The sequence below is a fragment of the Acinonyx jubatus genome, chromosome D3 (assembly GCF_027475565.1).
Source record: "Acinonyx jubatus isolate Ajub_Pintada_27869175 chromosome D3, VMU_Ajub_asm_v1.0, whole genome shotgun sequence".
Lineage (NCBI taxonomy): Eukaryota > Metazoa > Chordata > Mammalia > Carnivora > Felidae > Acinonyx > Acinonyx jubatus.
The window spans coordinates 18,236,679-18,255,604 of NC_069392.1; the positions used below are offsets into that span (position 1 = coordinate 18,236,679).

The window sequence follows — 18,926 nt, forward strand, 5'->3', positions numbered from 1 at the left end:
AAGGGAAACTGGGTTGAGAAATGAGACGGCAGAATCTATTAGCGTCTGACATTGTTCTCAGCGGCCCAGGTCGTGATTAAAACGACTGTCAAGTGGCGGTGGAGGCAGAGACACAAGGCCCCCTGTCCTGAGCCCACACCTGGCTGCAGACTCCCTGAGACAAGATGCTTCCCCTGAGCCTCGGTTTCTTCCCCTGCAGAGTGCCTGTTTCAGGGCTACTGTGCGGTTTGAACAAGAGGGTCCGTGGTACCCCTGGACCGGGCCCGGCACACAGTCAACCCCCAGCTCCTCTCTGGCAGGAGTATTAAATGTGCCCCGGGCCCCGGGTCTGGCCCAGGGGTAGGCAGGTGAGGTACTTTAATGGGTGCCAATGTATGGAAGTGCCCCAAACCCCAGGAATCAAGGGAGGTAAAAGTTTCATGTGATATTTTAAAAGATTAAAAAGGATGCAAAAGATCTATGATCGAGGAACCATCACCATTTTTTAAGTAATCTCTGTGTCCAGCGCAGGGCTGGAACTCACGACCCGAGATCAAGAGTTGCCTGCTCCACTGACCGAGCCAGGCAGGCGCCCCAAGACATCACAGTTTTAAGTAAAAGCGGCCTGCTGTTTCTTTCCCGACCCCTGCACAACTGCGCGGAGTGGGGGCGACGGCTTGTGAGCGCCGACAGCAGCGTGCAAAACAGATCAGGCAACGCGGGCTTCCTACTTAGTCGTGTGTCTGGATGGTGGAGCTTTTCATGAACTTTCCCCCTGGGTTTGAGACACAGGAGGATATTTTGCCGGGAGCACGCAGGGGTGCGCATTTCTCCTTTTGCTTCTGGCTCCAGTGTGGCTTTGTGAGGCACTGCAGGACAGCAAACGTTTCAAACTGATCAGTCCTCTGGGTCCCCAGAGCAGGCTCGCTCTGTTTTTCTCAGGTTGGCAACACGGGAGGCAGCCCCCGAGATGCCAAGTCTGCCCTGCGCCTGGGCCGTTTCTTGGGGAATGCGTGCCGGCCAAAGACAGGAGGCGGAGGCAGGGCCTGGGAACCGGGGGTTAACTCCAGGCGCGCAACAGCCTCTCCCAGCAAGGGCTGGCGGGGACAGGATTTGGGAAGAGGCAAGCTGCTTTGTTTCAAAGCATCATTTTATGCTGTATTTCCTCAAAGGGCTTCTCCTGTCCTTTTCCAGGGTGTCTGACCATGGCTGGGAGCATTTTGGTACATGTGACCTGCCCCTTCCAGGAAGACTGTGAGGAGGGGGCAGAAGCGGGGGTACGAGCGGTTCACCGCAAGCTCTTGGGGCCAGCTCCTCCCTGGCCCGGCCCGAGTGCTTGCAGGGCAGTTAGCCACGTTAGCCTCTCCTGAAATGCTGGTGCTTTCAGTTTCCAGCTCTGTGCACAGATGCTCAGCACCCGCTGGGGAGCAGACCTGGCGCTAACCACTGGGCGGGCGGAGCGGGGCAGGCCTCGGACACGGCCTCTTCCGGGAGGGATTTCACCTTCGCCCACACTCACCGGCACCTCAGCCACCTCCCCGCCCAGGCTTAAGAGGGTTGCTGCAGCCTGCCGGGAGGCCAAGGATCCAGCGGGATGAAATGTACCCGTTCCTGCAAAATGTGCAGGCAGAGTCGTAAGAAATGAGAGCAAAATTATACGTGTGACCGATCATTTTAACGTTCGCTGACTTGCTGGCAAGGAGGACAGCAGAGTGACCAGCCTGCCTGAAACGAGCCGGTGCCCGATGTGAAGCAGGGGTTCCGCAAGTGAATGATTGCTGAGCCGAGTTCACCAGGCATCTTGGCCCTGACAGTTAGCGAGAGCCTGCCCTTCCGGAGTCATTTCCCGCAATTAGCAGCGCGCGATCTTCACGTTCTCAGGGCCGCCTCCTCGCCCTGCATAAATATCCCCTTCCCAAGGACACAGCTGGCACTGGCAGTGTCGTCTCGCAGTGGGAGGGGGAGGCGGTGACAAGAGAGATAAAATACAGCCATGGCATGGATCTCAGAGGCATAAACCAGCAGAGAAAGAAGTCCTTCTTCAAGCCGTGCCGCTCCTCGGTCCCTCATCCCTGGACCCTGGTCCCTCATCCCTGAGTCTGAAGCAAGTCGTGAGGCCTCACCTGTCAGTGTGCAGCTGCCCTGCCCCCACACGTAGGTGGGGATGGTGGCTTGGAGGTGACCGAACTTCCAAATCCCGCCTGCCTTCCCCTTTATAAACATGACAGTAACAGCCCCTCTGGCCCAGCTAAATCCCAATTACATTTCCCAGGGTCTCTGGTATCGTTCCAAATCTTTATGCCACCTGGGCCGGCAGGGAAGGGCTCTCTCACCACGTGCGCACGCGCGCGCGCACACACACACACACACGGCTTAAGCTTTTCCCACTTTTAATTTTTTTCTATGTGGCTTTTCACTGCTGGGATCACTTTGCCTTATTTTCCCCCATACTGAATTCATTCATTACCACCTCCTCTAAGACCCAGGAGAGCCTAGCGGGGAGGACAGGGGTCTCCTCCAGTCCCCCTGGGCGAGATCTTCAAGAATCAGGACAGGAAGGACAAACTCTTCACCTCGGAGGGCTCTACAGATCTCCCCCTTTGCATTATTTCCAGGTGCCTCAGGCTCGGTCCGACGGGTCATTTTTCTTGTATATTTTTTCCTGATTCCCCTCTTTCATGGCTGCGTATCTGGCTAATGTGAAGAGATAGTCGCTGAGTCTGGAGGGACAGAGAGAATGATCTGAAATGAGAGATCAATGCTAACTGGGTCCTTCCCATATTAGCCTTCAAGGAGGAAATATAAATCACACACCCCAGGAGCATCGGGCGGGACAGCGGGTGCTCGGCCAACTTGGGCTTTGATGGATGACACTCCAGGCCAGCTTCTGTGACTCTGGCGCCGGGGCTGGGGCAGTTCCTGCCAGATGAGGCCACTACCCCACCGGACCTCAGAGGGCTGGTGGCTTTGGGCCACTTCCTAGACTGGTTTGTGTACCTTCCGTGACCAGGACTGAGACACCCAGCCTGCCCTTAAGGAGCCTGCAGTGAGTTCACGAAGCCGCCCACCTTTCAACCGTCCCCCGCTTTTCCTTGTTTTCATGCCAAGTGCTGCCCACCACCCTCTTCCACCTCTCCAGGCCCCAATCTTACCCTCTGTGGCCAGCTCCATGCCAGGTCCTGCTGGAACCTTCCCTGACCACGCCCCCACTGAGATCAAGCCCCCCTCCTTCTGATGCCTGGCCGTCTCTCTGGGGGCAGGGTTTGGGGGCAGTGGAAGAGATTCTGCTCTGGGTGTCTCCCATTCCTGGAAGGTAGTGACATGCTTGTTTCCAGTCTGCCTAGTGCTATCCTCCTTGCTGAGGAAATGAACTGGCTTGGCCCACACAACACTACGGGAGGACAAGGCTCCCCAAAGGTCACTACTGTGCCGATGAATGGAACCTTCCTCTCTCCCTTCAGGCCCAGCCACCTCCCAGGAAGAAAGGAGCTGATCAGGTCACATCCCAGGGGGAGGAGTGACCTCAGTGAGGGGCGAGACCCTGGCTGTGAGGTCGCTTTCTGGAAATCCAGGACAGCTCCCAGGGGCCCCCTGGTTCTCAGTCTGTCCTTGGGCCCTGACCTTGCCCACACTGGAACTGCATGAGGCAAGGCTGGAACGGAACCCAGACGAGACCTCCTGGGGCCAGCCTGGCTCACTGGTTCCTGTGTCGGGGCCCTGGGCCCTGAGCTGGCTTTGCCCGGCTGTCTCTTCTCAGTTCATACAGCCCTGGAGTCTTGTGGGGAGGGGCTGACAGTGGGTCTGACCCCTGCCTGAGCTCCCTGGACACTCAACCCGAAAGCGGGCCCCTTCCTACTGCACTGTCCCTTTGTTCTTATGTTGTGTGCTCCTGGTTTTCACAACAGCCTCTCCCGGTGACACCTTCACCTCACCAGGGACAGGGACGGTACCTGCCTCATTCTCAGCTGCATCCCTGTGCCCGACGCAGCGCCTGGCATGTCGCCGACCCTCAGTGGATATGAACGTGTGGGCCCCCTTCTCTTATCGTTGCTTCCCACAACGTGCCTAGTTTTACTGAGTGGGACTCTCCAAATTCCATCAGAGTACCTGTTTAAAAACTTGGCCACATTAGCGTCTGTCTCACCCATCTGGACAAGAGGCACCACTCTGGAAGAGGAGAAAACGCCACGTTGCATACACTACGGGGTCGACACTCTGGGGGACCCAGGGCTGCGTCCCACACCGGCACCTCAGAGCCTACAGCGGCTTGACCCGGTGCCCTTGCCGGCCTGGGCGCAGACATCCCTCCAGACTGCTGTCTGCTGGTGACGGGGCAGGCCCTTGCCGGGCCCTTGACACAGGTCACCTCCGCCACATAACCCTTGCTGAGATGCTCTCCCCGAAACCGAGGCTCTGGCTTTGTGTCCCCTGCCCAAGGGGTTTCATCATCCCACATGCATGTCCCCACCACCCTGCCTGGTGCATCCTCTGCTGGACGAGGCACCCTGCCGGGCCTTTGCGTCTCTCCGATTGTTTTGGTACCGTGGGCATTGCCGACACGGATGGTTTTCTACAAACGATGAATTTTTTCTTTTGAAACTGAAGCTCTGTTACGCGGGACCCCTTTGGGAACCACTTGGGCCCACGAGCCTCTCATGAGGGATGGGACCTTTGTGATGTGGGGCTGTGGACAGAGCTCGGGTTTGGAAGCAGACCGACCCGGGCTCAAATCTGGACTCTGCCGTGGACCGCTCAGGTGACCACCCTGGCCACGAGGTTGCCTCTCTGAGCTCCAGTCTCCCAACTCCTGTACACGGGGGGCTGCCACCACCCCTCTGCCAAGGTTATCCTGAGGCATCAATGAGGTGACGGTGAGCAAATGCCCAGCACGGCCCTGCCCATTCATCAGTGTAGGGCTTCACTTCCATTTGTCCAGGAATCTAGGTGAGCTGGCGTTACGAGTGGTGTAAATGGAGGTTTTGCAGGGAACTCTTCTGAAGTTTCTCTGAAAGGCTGTCAGTAGCTTTTAGGGGTCCTTCCTCTTCCTGACTCGGAGGTGTTGGGGCAGTGGGTGGCTGGTCTGTTGAGAGCTTCCACCTGCCCCCCCCCGCAGCCCCGCCGCCAGCCCTGTGGGTCCCTCTGGGCCCTTCTTTACCCAGCAGCCAACAGGGTCCCTTCATGTCACTGCATGGCCTAAAGCCCACCAACGGTTTCCTATTGCTCTCGGGATAGAGGTAGACCTCTCTGTGCCTCCAAGGCCCTGCCCGGTCTCTGGTCTTGTTGTGCCCCCCGCCCTCTCCCTCTGGACCCAGACACTCGGGTCTCCTTTGTGTCCGTTCAGTGCGAGCTGCCACCTCTGCCCTTGCTGTCCCCTCGCACTGGACGCTGTTCCTCCCCGCCCCCCAATCCTTCAACCCCTGGCTCACTCAGTGTGACTGGGAGAGACCCTCCCTGTGTCCACTCCACGTCCCTCACAGCCCTGACCATGGTGCGGGGCTCGCCACTCATTTCTGCCCAGCTCCAACTATCCCACTTACATTAACCCCCAGGGATGAGGAGCCGGGGCACAGGGCAGGGAGGCCTCTCCCCGAATATCCTTTTGACTTTCATAGCATGTGAGTGTCAGAATTATAAATAACCAGCTAACCCCATCAGGGACTCCTCCTACCCTGTTCACCTATAACCTCTTGTTTCTCCGTAAGCTCTGAGCGTGATGTGGTTACATCATCTGTCATTTGTCTGCTCGCGGGTCACTGTCTCCCCTCGGCTACGCAGGGCTCTGAGGACAGAGACCCGGGCTGGCTGGCGTCCACCTGGAACGGTGAAGGTGGCAGGTGAAGGTCTGCCGATGGGTGGCTGGATGGTACGCAGCCTACCCTCCTAGGCTTGCCTGCTGCTCTGGCCAGGCCCCCGCCCTCTCCCTTGGCCCCCGTACCGTCTCTCTGCTCGGCGGCACACGGCCCGACAGAAGTGCAACGCGGAGCTGCTCTTGCCTCCCGACTGAAAGGAGAGAGCGGGCGCTGGCTGGAGCGGGGGTGGGGGGGGGAAGGGGGTGGGGGGAGTGGTGTGCCCACTGCAGACAGGGAGCCCCCTTGACAGATGTACCGACAGATACATAGGACCCTGCCCCCGCCCCCAGCCAGCAGTGTTCTGCTTCCGGGGCCCTGCAGAGGGGCGCGTCCACTGGGAAGCCCCCTCCAAAGTGGGCAGGGCTGGGGAGGGACCGGGGAGGGTCCGGAGGGGACTTGGGAGGCCGGCGGCCAGCTTCTGTCAGGCAAAAATTAAAGAGGGGGCTTACTCCGCACCTGTGTGTTTCTGTGAACACACTTGGCCTGCGGCCACCCCCAGGTTGACACCGCCTGGCACCTACCGGCAGGATAAACGCCGTGAGAGGGGGGAGCTGGCTGGAGTATCTGTCGATCCACTGCTCCAGCTCCAGGATGGGCCCCGCCTCGAATGCGGCACATCCTGAGGAGCCAAGAAGCAGGAGGACACGGCCATGGGGCCCGTCGCCCCCAGACCAAGGAAACCGCCCCCATGTCCCTTCCACCCCGGGGGGCTCTGCAAACCACTTCCGCCGGCTTGGGAGGGCCTTCCTTCTCGGGGTCTACAGGCCAGGCTGACGGGGGTGCCAGGGGACGCCCCGGACAGGGTCCCACCTCTGAGCACGCGCGGCAGGTTGGGAGAGAAGATTACTTAAGTGAGCCTCCCTGGCCGAGGAGCGCGGGGTCGCCAGGGCAGAGCCGACGTCCTGCAGCGAGCACTGGATCTGGGGAAGCAATGGGGGGCGACAGTGAAGACCCATTCCTGGCAGGCCAGGCGGGGCTCACGTGGTTCCACGTGCAGGGGTGCCCTGTGACACCAGGAGGCAAGCAGGGGCTGCCCTGCTGGGGACTGGCCGGATCTTTAATCAGCTGGCATTTAAAGGCGAATCAGCAAACTCCGTCTGAACCTTCGGCACGTCTGCCTTGGACACCAGCTCTGTTGAGCGGGGACCCTGGGTCCCTTGGGGATGCGAGTCACACAGACGATGAGCGTCAGGTGCCCAGTGACAGTCAAGAGGTAGCTTCTCACCCCACTCTCGTCTCCGTCAGGCCTGGGCCCCGGGAAGTCTTTCCCTTTCCTCTCCACTGATGGCTTTGGTTGTCTGACCTGTGACAGCCGGGCCAAGACACCAAACGTGACAGTGCTTTAAAACTAAGCCATAAAGGACAAGTATGTACGAGAACATGGTCGACCCCTGCATGACAAACGACCCACGGGCGCCCGTGCCAGTGAGCCCCACGAATGCCGCCTCCTTTGTGGCCGGCCAGAGTCCGCTCAAGCTGGGTGGGACGCCGTGAGGTGGGTGGTGGTCTGCGACCTCTGCTGAGGTGGCAACTGTGACAGCGTGCCGGGAGCAGGGCACAGAGGGAGGCAGCAGAGGCCGCCCACCCAGTAGTGAGCTGGGACCCTCCTTGGGCTGCCGACCGGCAGAACCTGGGTGGGGACCTTGGCTGCCTGGTGTCTCGTGGGCTTCGAGCGGGAGGCGGGGTAACGGTAGTGCCCCCCTGGACGGCCAGCTGCAGCACTCACCCCAGCACTGGAGGGGGTGGGAGCCAGCTTGGGAATCAGATCCCAACTCCGCTGATCCCCAGCCCTGGCGCCTTGGGCAGGCGGCCCTTTCCTTTAGGAGTTTGTTTTGCCCCAATAACGTGTCCGTTAACCTGCAGGTCACAGGCTTCTGAGGAGAGCGGTGCACGGGCCCAGTGAGCGGGGACCTGGTGGGGCTCCCGGGTGAGAAGGTCACAGTCTGCACCCTCGGGGTGCCCAGGCCAGTGAGGAGACAGACGGATCAGACCGTGTGACACTCTTTGTGGCACCTGCCGTTAGAGGCGGGGCCTCCACAATGGGGGTTGTGGAAAGCTGGAGGCGCCTCACCAGGCTGGAGGCCGGGTGGCCGCACCAGGCCCTAGGGGACGTGACGTTGGAGCTGGGACCCAAAGGACAGGGGCCTAAAGCATAGGTGGACTCATCACGTCACTGCCCCCGCCCCCCCACCTCCGCCTCAGCCTTTTCCCTCTGGAAACCCTGCAGAGATGAGCACAGCATGCGGAAATGACGCCTGCTGAGGTGAGAACTTCTTCACTGGGAGGCTGAAAACCACGCTGGCGCTGGCGGCGGCGCATAGGAGGGCCTCATTCACAGAGAGTTCCGTCACTTAAGGCCCTCCCATCCTTCTGTGGCCCCCTCACTGCCCTCCGCCTGCTCCCAGGAGGCTAAACGGGCCCCAGCCTGGCCTGGAGGACTGAAGCAGGCTGAGTGTCCAGGAAGCAGCTTCTACAGTCTCAGGTCAATGTGTAGACTGAAACCTTGGACCCGTCCTATGCATCCGAGGGGATGTCCCTGTCTCCACTGTTAAAGTCCTGTCTGTGGGTCACAGTCTCCATGCTTCCTAAGGAGAATACTAATACTAAAGGCCATAAGGTCCCCTGGCCTAGGGCTTCCTGAAGCTGGTTTTCCCAGGTTTCTCAGCCTCGGGGTTGCTGACATTCAGGCAAGGGGCATTCTCTGTGGCAGGGAAGGCCCTGGGCGTTGTAGGACATTTAGCATGTGCATCCCTGGCCTCTACCAACTAGATGTCAGGAGCCACCCCCCCCCGCCCCGGCCCACCTGTAACCACCAAGAGTAATACCGGACATTGCCGTGCGTCCCCTGAAGGGCAGAAGCACGCTGGGTCAAGTCCACTGCACTTTACGTTTCCCCCACCCTTGGTGCTGTTCTCACCACTCGCCTGGGAGGGAGGATGATCTCTGTGTCCCCGTTTTGCAGGTGAAGAAACAGAGGATCCCAGAGAAACAGTGAGTAGCCCCAGGTGACCCAGAGAGGAAGTGACGGTCAGATGGCAAATCCAGTTATGGCCATCAGGCCACAGGGATACAAATCCCAACTTGGGATGAGACACTGCTACTCACTTTCTGCAGCTCTTCAGCAAACGGGTGGCCTTTTTCTGCGACTAATTCCAAAGCAAACCTGTGAGGAAAAAGAAAAGAATCTGCGTCTCACATCATGTCTGTGGGCCCTAATTCAGCTCTGACACCACAGTGAGAACATCATAACCTTTCATTTGGTTAGGGGTGTTTGTTGCTCAAAATGCCTTTTGTTATACTCATTACTCATCCAGTCAACACTTCCTTTCTCAGTGCCTACTCTGGCCAGGTCCAGGCAATTCAGCATGAGTACAAGGGACACAGGCTCTGTTCGGCAGGAGGCCGAGGCGTGAATCGGGTATCACACGACTGAACGTGAAGTTGCAAACTGAGGTCAGTTCTCTGGAGGAAAGGGCCGGGGTCCTGGAAACCTTGGCCTTGGCTGGAGTTCAGGGAGGGCTTCCTGGAGGAAGCAGTGCTGGAAGTGGGACTTTGAAGGCTGAGTAGGAGTTCCTGGTAAGGCAGGTGGGACGGGGAAAGCCAAGCGCCCCAGACGCAGGTCAGGACCCCAGCTCCAGCCTCCCTCCAAACTCTGCCACTCTCTTTACCAGTCAGGGGCCTGGCAGGGAAGAGTCGGCAGTGCATTCGCAGGGTTCCTGGAGGAAAGGCTGGCCAGGGGACTATTAACAGGGTGTGAGAAAAGTTATGGAATGACAGTGGGTGGCAAAAATTAGCACAAGCAGGGGCCTGAAGGGGCGAGGGAGGGTCAAAGGTGCTCCAGACCCAGGAGAGCTGGATTCTCGGTGGGGCCACCGCCAGGAGCCATGCAGCTGGCTGGGCGAGAGTCACTGGGGAATGGGGGCAAAAGTGTTCCCGCTCCTCTCTCTACCAATGTTCCATCTCCTGCTGGTGCCTTCCATTGGCTGGACCCGCCTGGAAGACAGAGGAGGGGACTGGGGTGAAGCGTCACCACGCAACAGAGGTTGCCTTCTGGGCACAACCAGTGTATCGTCTTAGCCTGCCTTATAGTCAGAACTAAACAGACAAACGTGTTAATTTGTCATCTAGCGTGGGTCTCCCGCTTTGGACTGCAAGGAACAACTCTGTGGGCCGGACACAGTCTGCCCTCCGCAAAGCGACATCCTCCGGCCTGGCATCAGGCAGGTGCCCGGGAATATCCTCAGGGAAGACATCCCCACGATGCAGCCAGCTGTAGACCCTCCTCGGTGCTGCTCCTTCAGGCTCCCGCCACCTGGAGGGTGCCCCTCTACTGTCTGCTCCCCCAGCACCCCCAAGACTGTGGGCTCCATGAGGCACGTGGGCTGAGGCTCTCTGCGTGGCACATGGAGAGGCTTGCTCTCCGACAATCCACAATCGAGGCGTCCCCAGTCTCCTGCCCCCCGCCCCGGACTGAGGGATGATGGCTTGCTGATTTGCTAATCCTAAACAGCTGATGCCAGAACTCCCCGTCCTTCCCCCCTGCCCATTTCACCTTGTGTCTGCCTCTTCCACCTCCTCCCCCCACCCCCCGCCTTCCCACAGGCACCAAGGGGTCTGCGTTCTCTGCTCCGCTGGCAGACCACCTGTACCTGCCATTATCCATCCTGAACACCTCACCTAGTCGGGCCCATCACTGGGAGGTGGGAGCCGCACACCCGTACTCGCCTGAAGAGTGGGGGAACCAGGGAAGGAGGGGCATGGCAGCTCCACATGGCGTGGGACAGATGCCAGCCAGGAGCAGGCAGGGCCGGAAGGGAAAGGCGCCTGTAGCCCCCGGCAGCCTCGTGGAGGCCTCGTGCCAGGCCGAGGCAGGTTCACCAAGGGTTGGCCGCCCCCCGGGGCCAGCCAGCGCTGCTCTCCAGAGCTTCCCGTGAACTACGTTACTGGTGCCGATTCAAACCCCGCCTCAAGGCCAACCCCGTCTGCCTTACCCAATGGCTGAGCTTAATTCATCTGTAGTTCCCACAGCTTCAAACACCTGGTCATCTTTAGGTCTCCTCTCTCCAGTGAAGGTGCTAGAAAACCCTATGAAAAAATGTTTAGCCACCCAAATTAAGATTTTTTATTTTTCCTGACATGCTCTTTTTTTAAAAAAACTTTCCACCTGAAGGATAACATATACACAGAAAAGTGCTCAAATCCTAAGTATATAAGTTGATCAATTGCTCCTACTTGAATATACCTCTGTGATCAGGACCCAGATCAACAAATAGAGAATGATCAGCACCCCTGAAGCCCCCAGGTACTCTCTTTCATTGCTATTCCTAAGGGTAACTTCTTTCCTGACATGCTTTTATTTTATTCCTAAAAATCATGTACTAATCATTCCGCTAAAGAAATAAGACATATAAAGGGGCACCTGGGTGGCTCGGTCGGTTAAGCATCCAACTCTTGATTTCAGTTCAGGTCATGATGTCATGGTTTGTGAGACTGAGCCCCGTGTTGGGCTCCATGCTGTCTGTGTGCCGCCTCCTTGGGATTCTTTCTCTTCCTCTCTCTCTGCCCCTACCCCACTTGCGTGGGACGGCTCTCTCTCTCTCTCTCTCTCTCTCTCTCTCTTCAATAAATAAACATTGTTTAAAAAAAGAAATAAGACATATAGATACATATTATAATTATATTTCACATAAAATCGAAGTCCTCTGTGGATCTCTGCCTAGGTCACAATTTCCCACCATGTTCCCTTAACCACGGAGATAGAACAAATCTGCTCCCGACAGCCAGGAGCCAGCCTGGCGCTCACAGGCAGGCTGTGGTGTTCCGTTGGGACTCAAACACCTCTATGGAACACTGTCTGGTGGCCCACTCTGACTGTGACACAGCAATCCCCAAACAAGACCCCCCATAATCATGTCTGAGCACAGAACACTGTCCAACCTGTAAAAATGACCAAACATCCCCATTCTCTGGCTAATGCGAGGGACTGCTGCTTCTTTATCAATGACAGCTTTGGCCTCTCTTTGTCACACCCACCTTCTAGATAAAAAATGATTGAGGGGCGCCTGGGTGGCTCAGTCGGTTAAGCGGCCGACTTCGGCTCAGGTCATGATCTCGTGGTCCGTGAGTTCGAGCCCTGCGTCGGGCTCTGTGCTGACAGCTCAGAGCCTGGAGCCTGTTTCAGATTCTGTGTCTCCTTCTCTCTGACCCTCCCCCGTTCATGCTCTGTCTCTCTCTGTCTCAAAAATAAATAAACGTTAAAAAAATTTAAAAAAAAAATGATTGAGATACCCAACTAGAGAATTAGCCCTGCTTCCTGACAGCATCCAATCCAGAGCAACACCCCACTTCCTGGAATTTGCTCCAGATCACCTGGCATAAGCCCAGTCCTATAATGAGTCCTTTCCAGTATCTTCTCACTGAGCCCACGGTGTGCCATGTAATGAGCTAAGTGACCCAACTTGACTAGACTGTCCCTGGGGGTCTCGGCTGGAGGGCATGCCTGTGCACGTTCTCCTTCCCTTTATTTACTGTGGTAGTAGACACATAACATAAAACTTAGCATTCGAATCATTTCTAAGAGTATGGTTCAGTGGCATTAAGTATATTGTATGCATATCTCTTATACTTTTACGACCTAAGTACATACTCCCCAAAATATATGTAAACTAGTGACCTGCACAGTTTTTAAAAAAAAATTTTTTTTGCTGTTTATTTATTTTTGAGACAGAGAGACATAGCATGAGTGGAGGAGAGATAGAGAGAGAGGGAGACCCAGAATCCAAAGCAGGCTCCAGGCTCTGAGCTGTCGGCACAGAGCCCGACGCAGAGCTCAAACTCACAATCTGTGAGATCATGACCTGAGCCGAAGTCGGACGCTCAACCGACTGAGCCACCCAGGCGCCCCACCTGCACAGTTTTTTTAAGTTTATTTGTTTACTTTGAGAGAAACAGAGACAGTGCGAGTGGGGGAGGGGCAGAGAGAGGGGGAGAGAGAATCCCAAGGAGGCTCCCACTGCCAGCACACAGCCCAATGCAGGGCTTGATCCCACAAAGCCATGATATCATGACCTGAGTCCAAACCAAGAGTGGGATGCTTAACGACTGAGCCACCCAGGCGCCCCAACCTGCAATTTTTTTAATTAAAATATTTAAGTAGGGGCACCTGGGTGGCTCAGTCGGTTAAGTGTCTGACTTCAGCTCAGGGCATGATCTCACGGCTTGTGAGTTCGAGCCCCGTGTGGGGCTCTGTGCCTACTGCTCAGAGCCTGGAGCCTGCTTCAGATTCTGTGTGTGTGTGTGTGTGTGTGTGTGTGTGTGTGTGTGTGTGTGTCTGCCCCTCCCCACTCATGCTCTGTCTCTCTCAAAAATAAACATTAAAAAAAATAAATAAAAATAAAATACTTAAGAAATCTCTACACCCGACATAGGGCTTGAACTCAGGACCCCAAGATCAAGAGTCGCATGCACTTCTGAGCCGGCCAGGCGCCCCTGCAGTTGTAAACTTTAGAAAATATGTCACATTGATACAGTCTACATTTCACTTTTTTCTGTACAACATTATTTTCAGGTATTGTTTACATAAAGTAATATATGCTCATTACAAAAAGTCCTAGAATAGAAGTATGCGCCATAAACAATGGAAGCCCTTCTGTTCATTCCCCTCTCCTAAACTCAATCTCTCTCCCAGGTAGTACTTCAAGATGTAACCTTTCAGCATATTCTATGCATATCTGAACACATATATGTATATACGCATAACACACACTTTTATCCAAGTAGATCTCAATTATTTGAATTGCTCTGCAATTTGCTTTTATCACTTCATATATCTTAGGCACCTTTCATTTCATATCACATTTGATGATATTTATTGAGACCTGCTACATTATTTTTAATGTTTATTTTTGAGAGAGAGAGAGAGAAAGAGAGAGAACACAAGCAGGGGATAGGCAGAGAGAGAGGGAGATACAGAATCTGAAGCAGGCTCCAGGCTCTGAGTTGTCAGCACAGAGCTGACATGGGGCTCGAACTCATGAACTGTGAGATCACCGGAGCCGAAGTCGGATGCCTAACCAACTGAGCCACCCAGGTGCCCCTGTTACATAATTTTTAACGTATGCAAACAATTTGGAAGAACTCTCAAATGGAGTTTTTTGCATGTTTCATCTGCCGCCTACCTTTGTCTCCTGTTTTGGTGTATATCTTGGGAATCTTGGGTGTCTTCAAGGAAGGCTGTGGCCTAATGAGACACAGACATCAAGAAGTGGAGAGTGGGCATGACACCTCCTTCAGTGGGTCACATCTTGCCCAGTAACCTCAGAGGCAGCACTTTCCCCTCCTCTGTTTGGATCTCATGTTGGCATCATTTTCCTCCCTTCTTCCCAATTCAGTCCGTTGTGGGCAAGCTCTGTGTCCTGCCCACATCCATTATCTGCAGAGTAGCTCATGTAGTGCACTGCTCAATGCACATGTTCAATAAATATTCACTGAAAGAGTTTATTGATCACTTTCCATAGTCTCTGCACTGTGCTAAGTGGATTACTGGCATTATCTCCTGGAATTATCCCATAGGCACTACCGGTGACCTTCCTTTTACTGTTGAGGAAATTGGAGCTCACAAGATGAGACTCCAGGTCCCTGAGGAAGGAAGACACAGGGCTGGGATTCATGCCCAAGACTACCTTACTCCAGACCCCAGTTACCTTTTACCCGACAGAAACCGTTACTTTGACCCACCCAAACTCTTATCCTCTACTCTACCCAGTCAGGGCTGCTTGGAGAAAGTAATCTGGGCCATTTCCCTTCTATGAAGCTTCACATATACTCAGGAATGAAGACCTGGCAAAACAGCGTTCTAATTCTGGCATTTTCAAATAGCAACATAACACCTTTAATGCAGGCTTTGACACAAACATGTGGCATCACGAGGTGATCCAAACGTTCAATTACTGGATCTAGGAGAGTATATCGATCCATGATAAATTCATGGGACTACGCGGGTTCGGAGGTCTGGGAAGGGGAGCAAGTTTCAAGGTCGGTGAGGACGGCCACCTTCAGATCGTGTTGGTGTATTTCTGTGTCTTAGGAAATAGGTCAAAATCTGAATTGAGGCCCACCCGACGGTGAGGCGGGGCAAGATGGCCCTCGTGGCGGGCCAGGGACGTGCCCTGCCCCGACGCACGACAGCCGGGCTTCGTTCGGACTTGTGCAAAGAAATCTTGGGTCTCTGGCTGCCACGGTGCTCACGTGGCCACGGTGACGTCAGGACTAAGACGTGTCACCTGGCTGTTGCTGCGGCGACCTCACTGCGGTGTGACGTCACCATGGCGACGACACCACAATTCACGGCAGGTGTCCGAGTTACCCTCCCCAGCCAGGCACTCACCCGTCCCCGTCTTCCACGCCCTGGGGGCCGCGGCTCTGGAAACGGGGACACAGCAGCCTGCCGGCGCCGAGGCCCCCGCGCAGGCCAAGGCGGGCTCCCAGTCCCCACACAGCCATGCGCCAGGCAGCTCGTCAGGGGCTGACCCCACCAGGCTCCCGTCCAGGTCGCGGGCGACTCCACCTACCTCCGGCAGCATCACCGTTCAGCCCCCATTTTCCATTGGCTCTTGTCTCTCGACCCAGGGCGGGACACTCCCAGGGGCTTGCTTCCCATTGGTTCGCGGAGGGGGCTGCCGGACAGCTTGGTTGCGACACCTATTGGCCAATGTTCAAGCCAATCGGTAAAGGAACGCCCAGTTTGCGTGTTCTGATTGGCTGAGCGGAAGGGTGACGCCCTGTTGGGGTGGCGCCCGGGGGGGACTTGGTCCCCGAGCCGCTTTGGCTTTCGCTCACCGGTCCCGCCGAGGCAGGTGAGCGCCTGGGCTCACGGGGCCGGGGGCGCGAGGTTTGAGGCTGAGACTTTGGGCTGGGCTCCCGGCTTCTCTGGCTTGGTTTCTCCGACTCTGAGAATCCGTCCCGAGCGGTTGGTGAGCTCGAATCTGAAGGGATTTGGAGCTTTGGGCAAGCAGTAGGTCTCCCGGTTCCGAGCCTCACTTTCCCCCGCTAAGAAAGGGGATCACGATGGCACTTAGCTCATAGTGCGGCTCAGGTCTTATCATGTGGAGGTAATTGAGGCCTTAAATGGATGGTAATTTTTTATTATTTCTAGAAAATCTAAAATGGGCACACCTGTAGACCCAGCAAGTCACTTTCTAGGACTCTGTGTTGTAGAGATCCTCGGTTAAGCGTGCATGCAGGAAGGGGCTTGACATCTGTTTTCTGCAGCCTACAATTTATAGTCGTGACGTATTGGAAACAGCCTAAAAGTCCAGGAGAGCTTTCCTTCTACTCCATGATTTCATTTAAATTTCTACCCTCAATAGTAGTAATAATAAAAGCTGGGACCGACGCTGCCAAGTGGTCCTCTTGTACTATTTAACTTAAGCTTTCCAAAACCCATTGAGGTAAGTACAGTTCTTGTCCGAATATAACATAGGACGGAACCAAGGTTTTTAGCCATTTGAGTGAGTTAGAGACAGTGACCTCACTGGGGAGCAGAAGAGCTGGGATTTGAACCCAGGTCTTTCTGATGTGCCTAGTGGACTGTGCAGTCTTTGGGGCACATAGGAAGTGCTGGATGGTAGCTGCCTTTTTCGTTAGAATGATGAGTTTGAAGTGGGTATTCTCTAATATCTCTCTGGCTTTTTCTTTCAGAATTCCCAGGAGCTAGCTATGTTGTCAGAAGTCCTGCTGGTGTCTGCTCCAGGGAAAGTCATTCTTCATGGAGAGCATGCTGTGGTCCATGGCAAGGTAAAGGCCCCCAGAGTCTTTGAGAATTGGGCACCTCTTCTCCCTGACCCTAATCTTAAACTGAAAAGAAGTCTTGAGGCATAGCCTAGGGGTATATAAGAGAGGAGGTCAGTTTTTCCCCGACGAGGCAGGGAAAAGACAGCTTACCCCCGCTGAAGGGCTCCTCTGGCCTCAGTAAGGTAGCACAAAGCTGAAAGGTAAAGCTGTGCAGGTGGAATGAGGCAACCTGGAAAGTGGGCTTCGGTGGAGAAGAAAAAGAGTGGGAGCACTGAGCCCGGGGGCACCCCGACATTCAGAAATGGGGAAAATGAGTAGGATCCAGCAGATGAGTCTGAAACATGCATTATCTCATTTAAGTCTGAGGACTGCCCTCCGAGGTTAAACTTTTATTATCCTATTTTGCAGATGTGGAAGCTGAGGCTTAGGAGAGGATTGGTCGCTTGACCAAGGTCCCGTACACCTGGGTAGAACTGGGAATGAACCTCCGTCTGTCTGAACCCACAGCTCATGCTTTCTCCATTCCGTCATTCTTCATGTTCTTAACTTACATTTATTTGGATGACATGGTGATGATGGGGAAGCCATTCCTTGGTGTGGAGGACCTCTGAAGTTTTGCATGGAGAGGGCAAACAGAAGTTGATGTTAACTCCTAATTGATTGGTAGTGCCGGTGCCACCTAGTGGGAGAGCATGCCAAGGTTGATCAGCAGTGTCTGCCAAGGGCATGAGTGGGCGTGCCCTGCGTGCCAGTATTTGCTGTCTCTCCTCAGCACATTGACACTGAGCCCTGTTTCTAAGACTGGAGCCATACTCTTCGCCACCCATGCTCAGGCTCATTGCTTTTGCCCTTTATCCTACAGGTAGCGCTGGCGGTGGCCTTGGACTTAAGAACATTCCTCCGGCTTCAGCCCCACAGCAATGGGAAAGTGTGCCTTGACCTACCGAACATTGGCATCAAGCGGGCCTGGGATGTGGCCAGGCTTCAGCTACAGGACACGAGCTTTCTGGGTAAGTGCAGCGAGCAGGAACCAGGTGTGGGAAGAGCCTGGGTCCTGAACAGAGGGGAAACACATGGCTGGGTAGTTATTCCAGGCTATCCCTGAGGGGCCTGGAGACTGGCCACTCTGGGGGTGTTCTTTTTTCTCTTGAGCCATAAAATTAGCTTCACTTATTTATTTTATTTTATTTTATTTTTAATTTTTTAATGTTTATTTATTTTTGAGAGAGACAGAGAGTGTGAGTGGGGAAGGGGCAGAGAGAGAGGGAGACACAGAATCGGAAACAGGCTCCAGGCTCCGAGCGTATCAGCGCAGAGCCCAACACGGGGCTCGAACTCACGGACCGCGAGATCGTGACCTGAGCCGAAGTCGGACACCCAACCAACTGAGCCACCCAGGTGCCCCTTCTTACTTATTTTTTTAAATTCAAGAGCATAAAATGATGCACAGGATGTATGCGGGCTGTGATGGACTGATCGTGAAGGCCTGTTGTTGGGTGAAAAAACAAAAGATGCAAACAGGATGTATCTGAGGGGCGACCCGGATTAGGTATCAGCAGGTATGTAAGTGCATAGGAAAAAGACTAGGAAAATTTACTTCTGGTGATGGTTACATACCGCTGGGAGGGTCCTAAGGTCTGAGTGGACAAAGTGAGCCTTCCTTCTGGAGGATGGTTTTGACAAAGAGAAGGTAGTGGCGTTTTGTATAATTGAAAATCATCAGGGGCGCCTGGGTGGCTCAGTCGTTGAAGTGCTGACTTCATCTCAGGTCATGATCTCCCGGTTCGTGGGTTCAAGCCCCGCCTTGGGCTCTGTGCTGACAGCTCAGAGCCTGGAGCCTGCTTCGGATTCTGTGTCTCCCTCTCTCTCTGCCCCTCCCCTGCTCTCTCTCTATTCCTCTCTCTCTCAAAAATAAAATGAACATTTTTTAAAAAATCATTAAAAATAATAGGGTACGTTGGAGTGCCTGGGTGGCCCAGTTGTGTAAGCATCCAACTTCAGCTCGGGTCATGATCTCATGGTTCGTGGGTTCGAGCCCCACATCAGGTTCTGTGCTGACAGCTCAGAGCCTGGAGACTGCTTTGGATTCTGTGTCTCTCTCTCTCTCTGCCCCTCCCCCGCTCTTGCTCTGTCTCTCTCCCTCTCTCTCTCTCTCAAAAATAAAAATGTTAAAAAAAAATTTTTTTTTTTAAAGAAAATAATGGGGCACCTGGGTGGCTCAGTCGGGTAAGCATCTGACTCCTGATTTCAGCTCAGGTCATGATCTCACAATTCATAGGATCGAGCTAACAGTGCTCGATGCTCTCT

The 18,926-nt window shown here is 54.8% G+C and overlaps 2 protein-coding genes across 7 annotated transcripts in view; one reads left to right on the top strand and one right to left on the bottom strand.

Moving 5' to 3' along the window:
• Nucleotides 1-249: 249 nt before the first annotated feature.
• MMAB (metabolism of cobalamin associated B) lies at nt 250-15,418 on the bottom strand. 6 transcript variants are annotated; one of them, XM_053206196.1, is made up of 9 exons: nt 15,214-15,418; nt 10,820-10,913; nt 8,934-8,991; nt 6,676-6,748; nt 6,350-6,447; nt 5,915-5,979; nt 4,087-4,146; nt 2,553-2,699; nt 250-1,590 (listed from the first exon to the last, which is right to left on the bottom strand). In XM_053206196.1, exons 1-8 carry the CDS (start codon nt 15,407-15,409, stop codon nt 2,600-2,602), a joined length of 744 nt encoding a protein of 247 aa, XP_053062171.1. In that variant the 5' UTR covers nt 15,410-15,418; the 3' UTR covers nt 250-1,590; nt 2,553-2,599. The 6 variants fall into 6 exon arrangements, with proteins under 6 accessions (XP_053062171.1, XP_026899861.1, XP_026899860.1 ...); XM_027044060.2 differs by lacking the exon at nt 250-1,590 and adding an exon at nt 14,006-14,067 and having other exon boundaries at nt 2,353-2,699; nt 15,214-15,404; XM_027044059.2 differs by lacking the exon at nt 250-1,590 and having other exon boundaries at nt 2,353-2,699.
• A 223-nt stretch (nt 15,419-15,641) lies between these two features.
• Nucleotides 15,642-18,926, top strand: part of MVK (mevalonate kinase) — a 35,281-nt gene continuing 31,996 nt past the window's right edge. The window contains 3 exon segments of the mRNA XM_053206195.1: nt 15,642-15,799; nt 16,527-16,622; nt 17,482-17,629. Coding sequence (XP_053062170.1) covers nt 16,545-16,622; nt 17,482-17,629 — 226 coding nt within the window. The 5' untranslated portion in view covers nt 15,642-15,799; nt 16,527-16,544.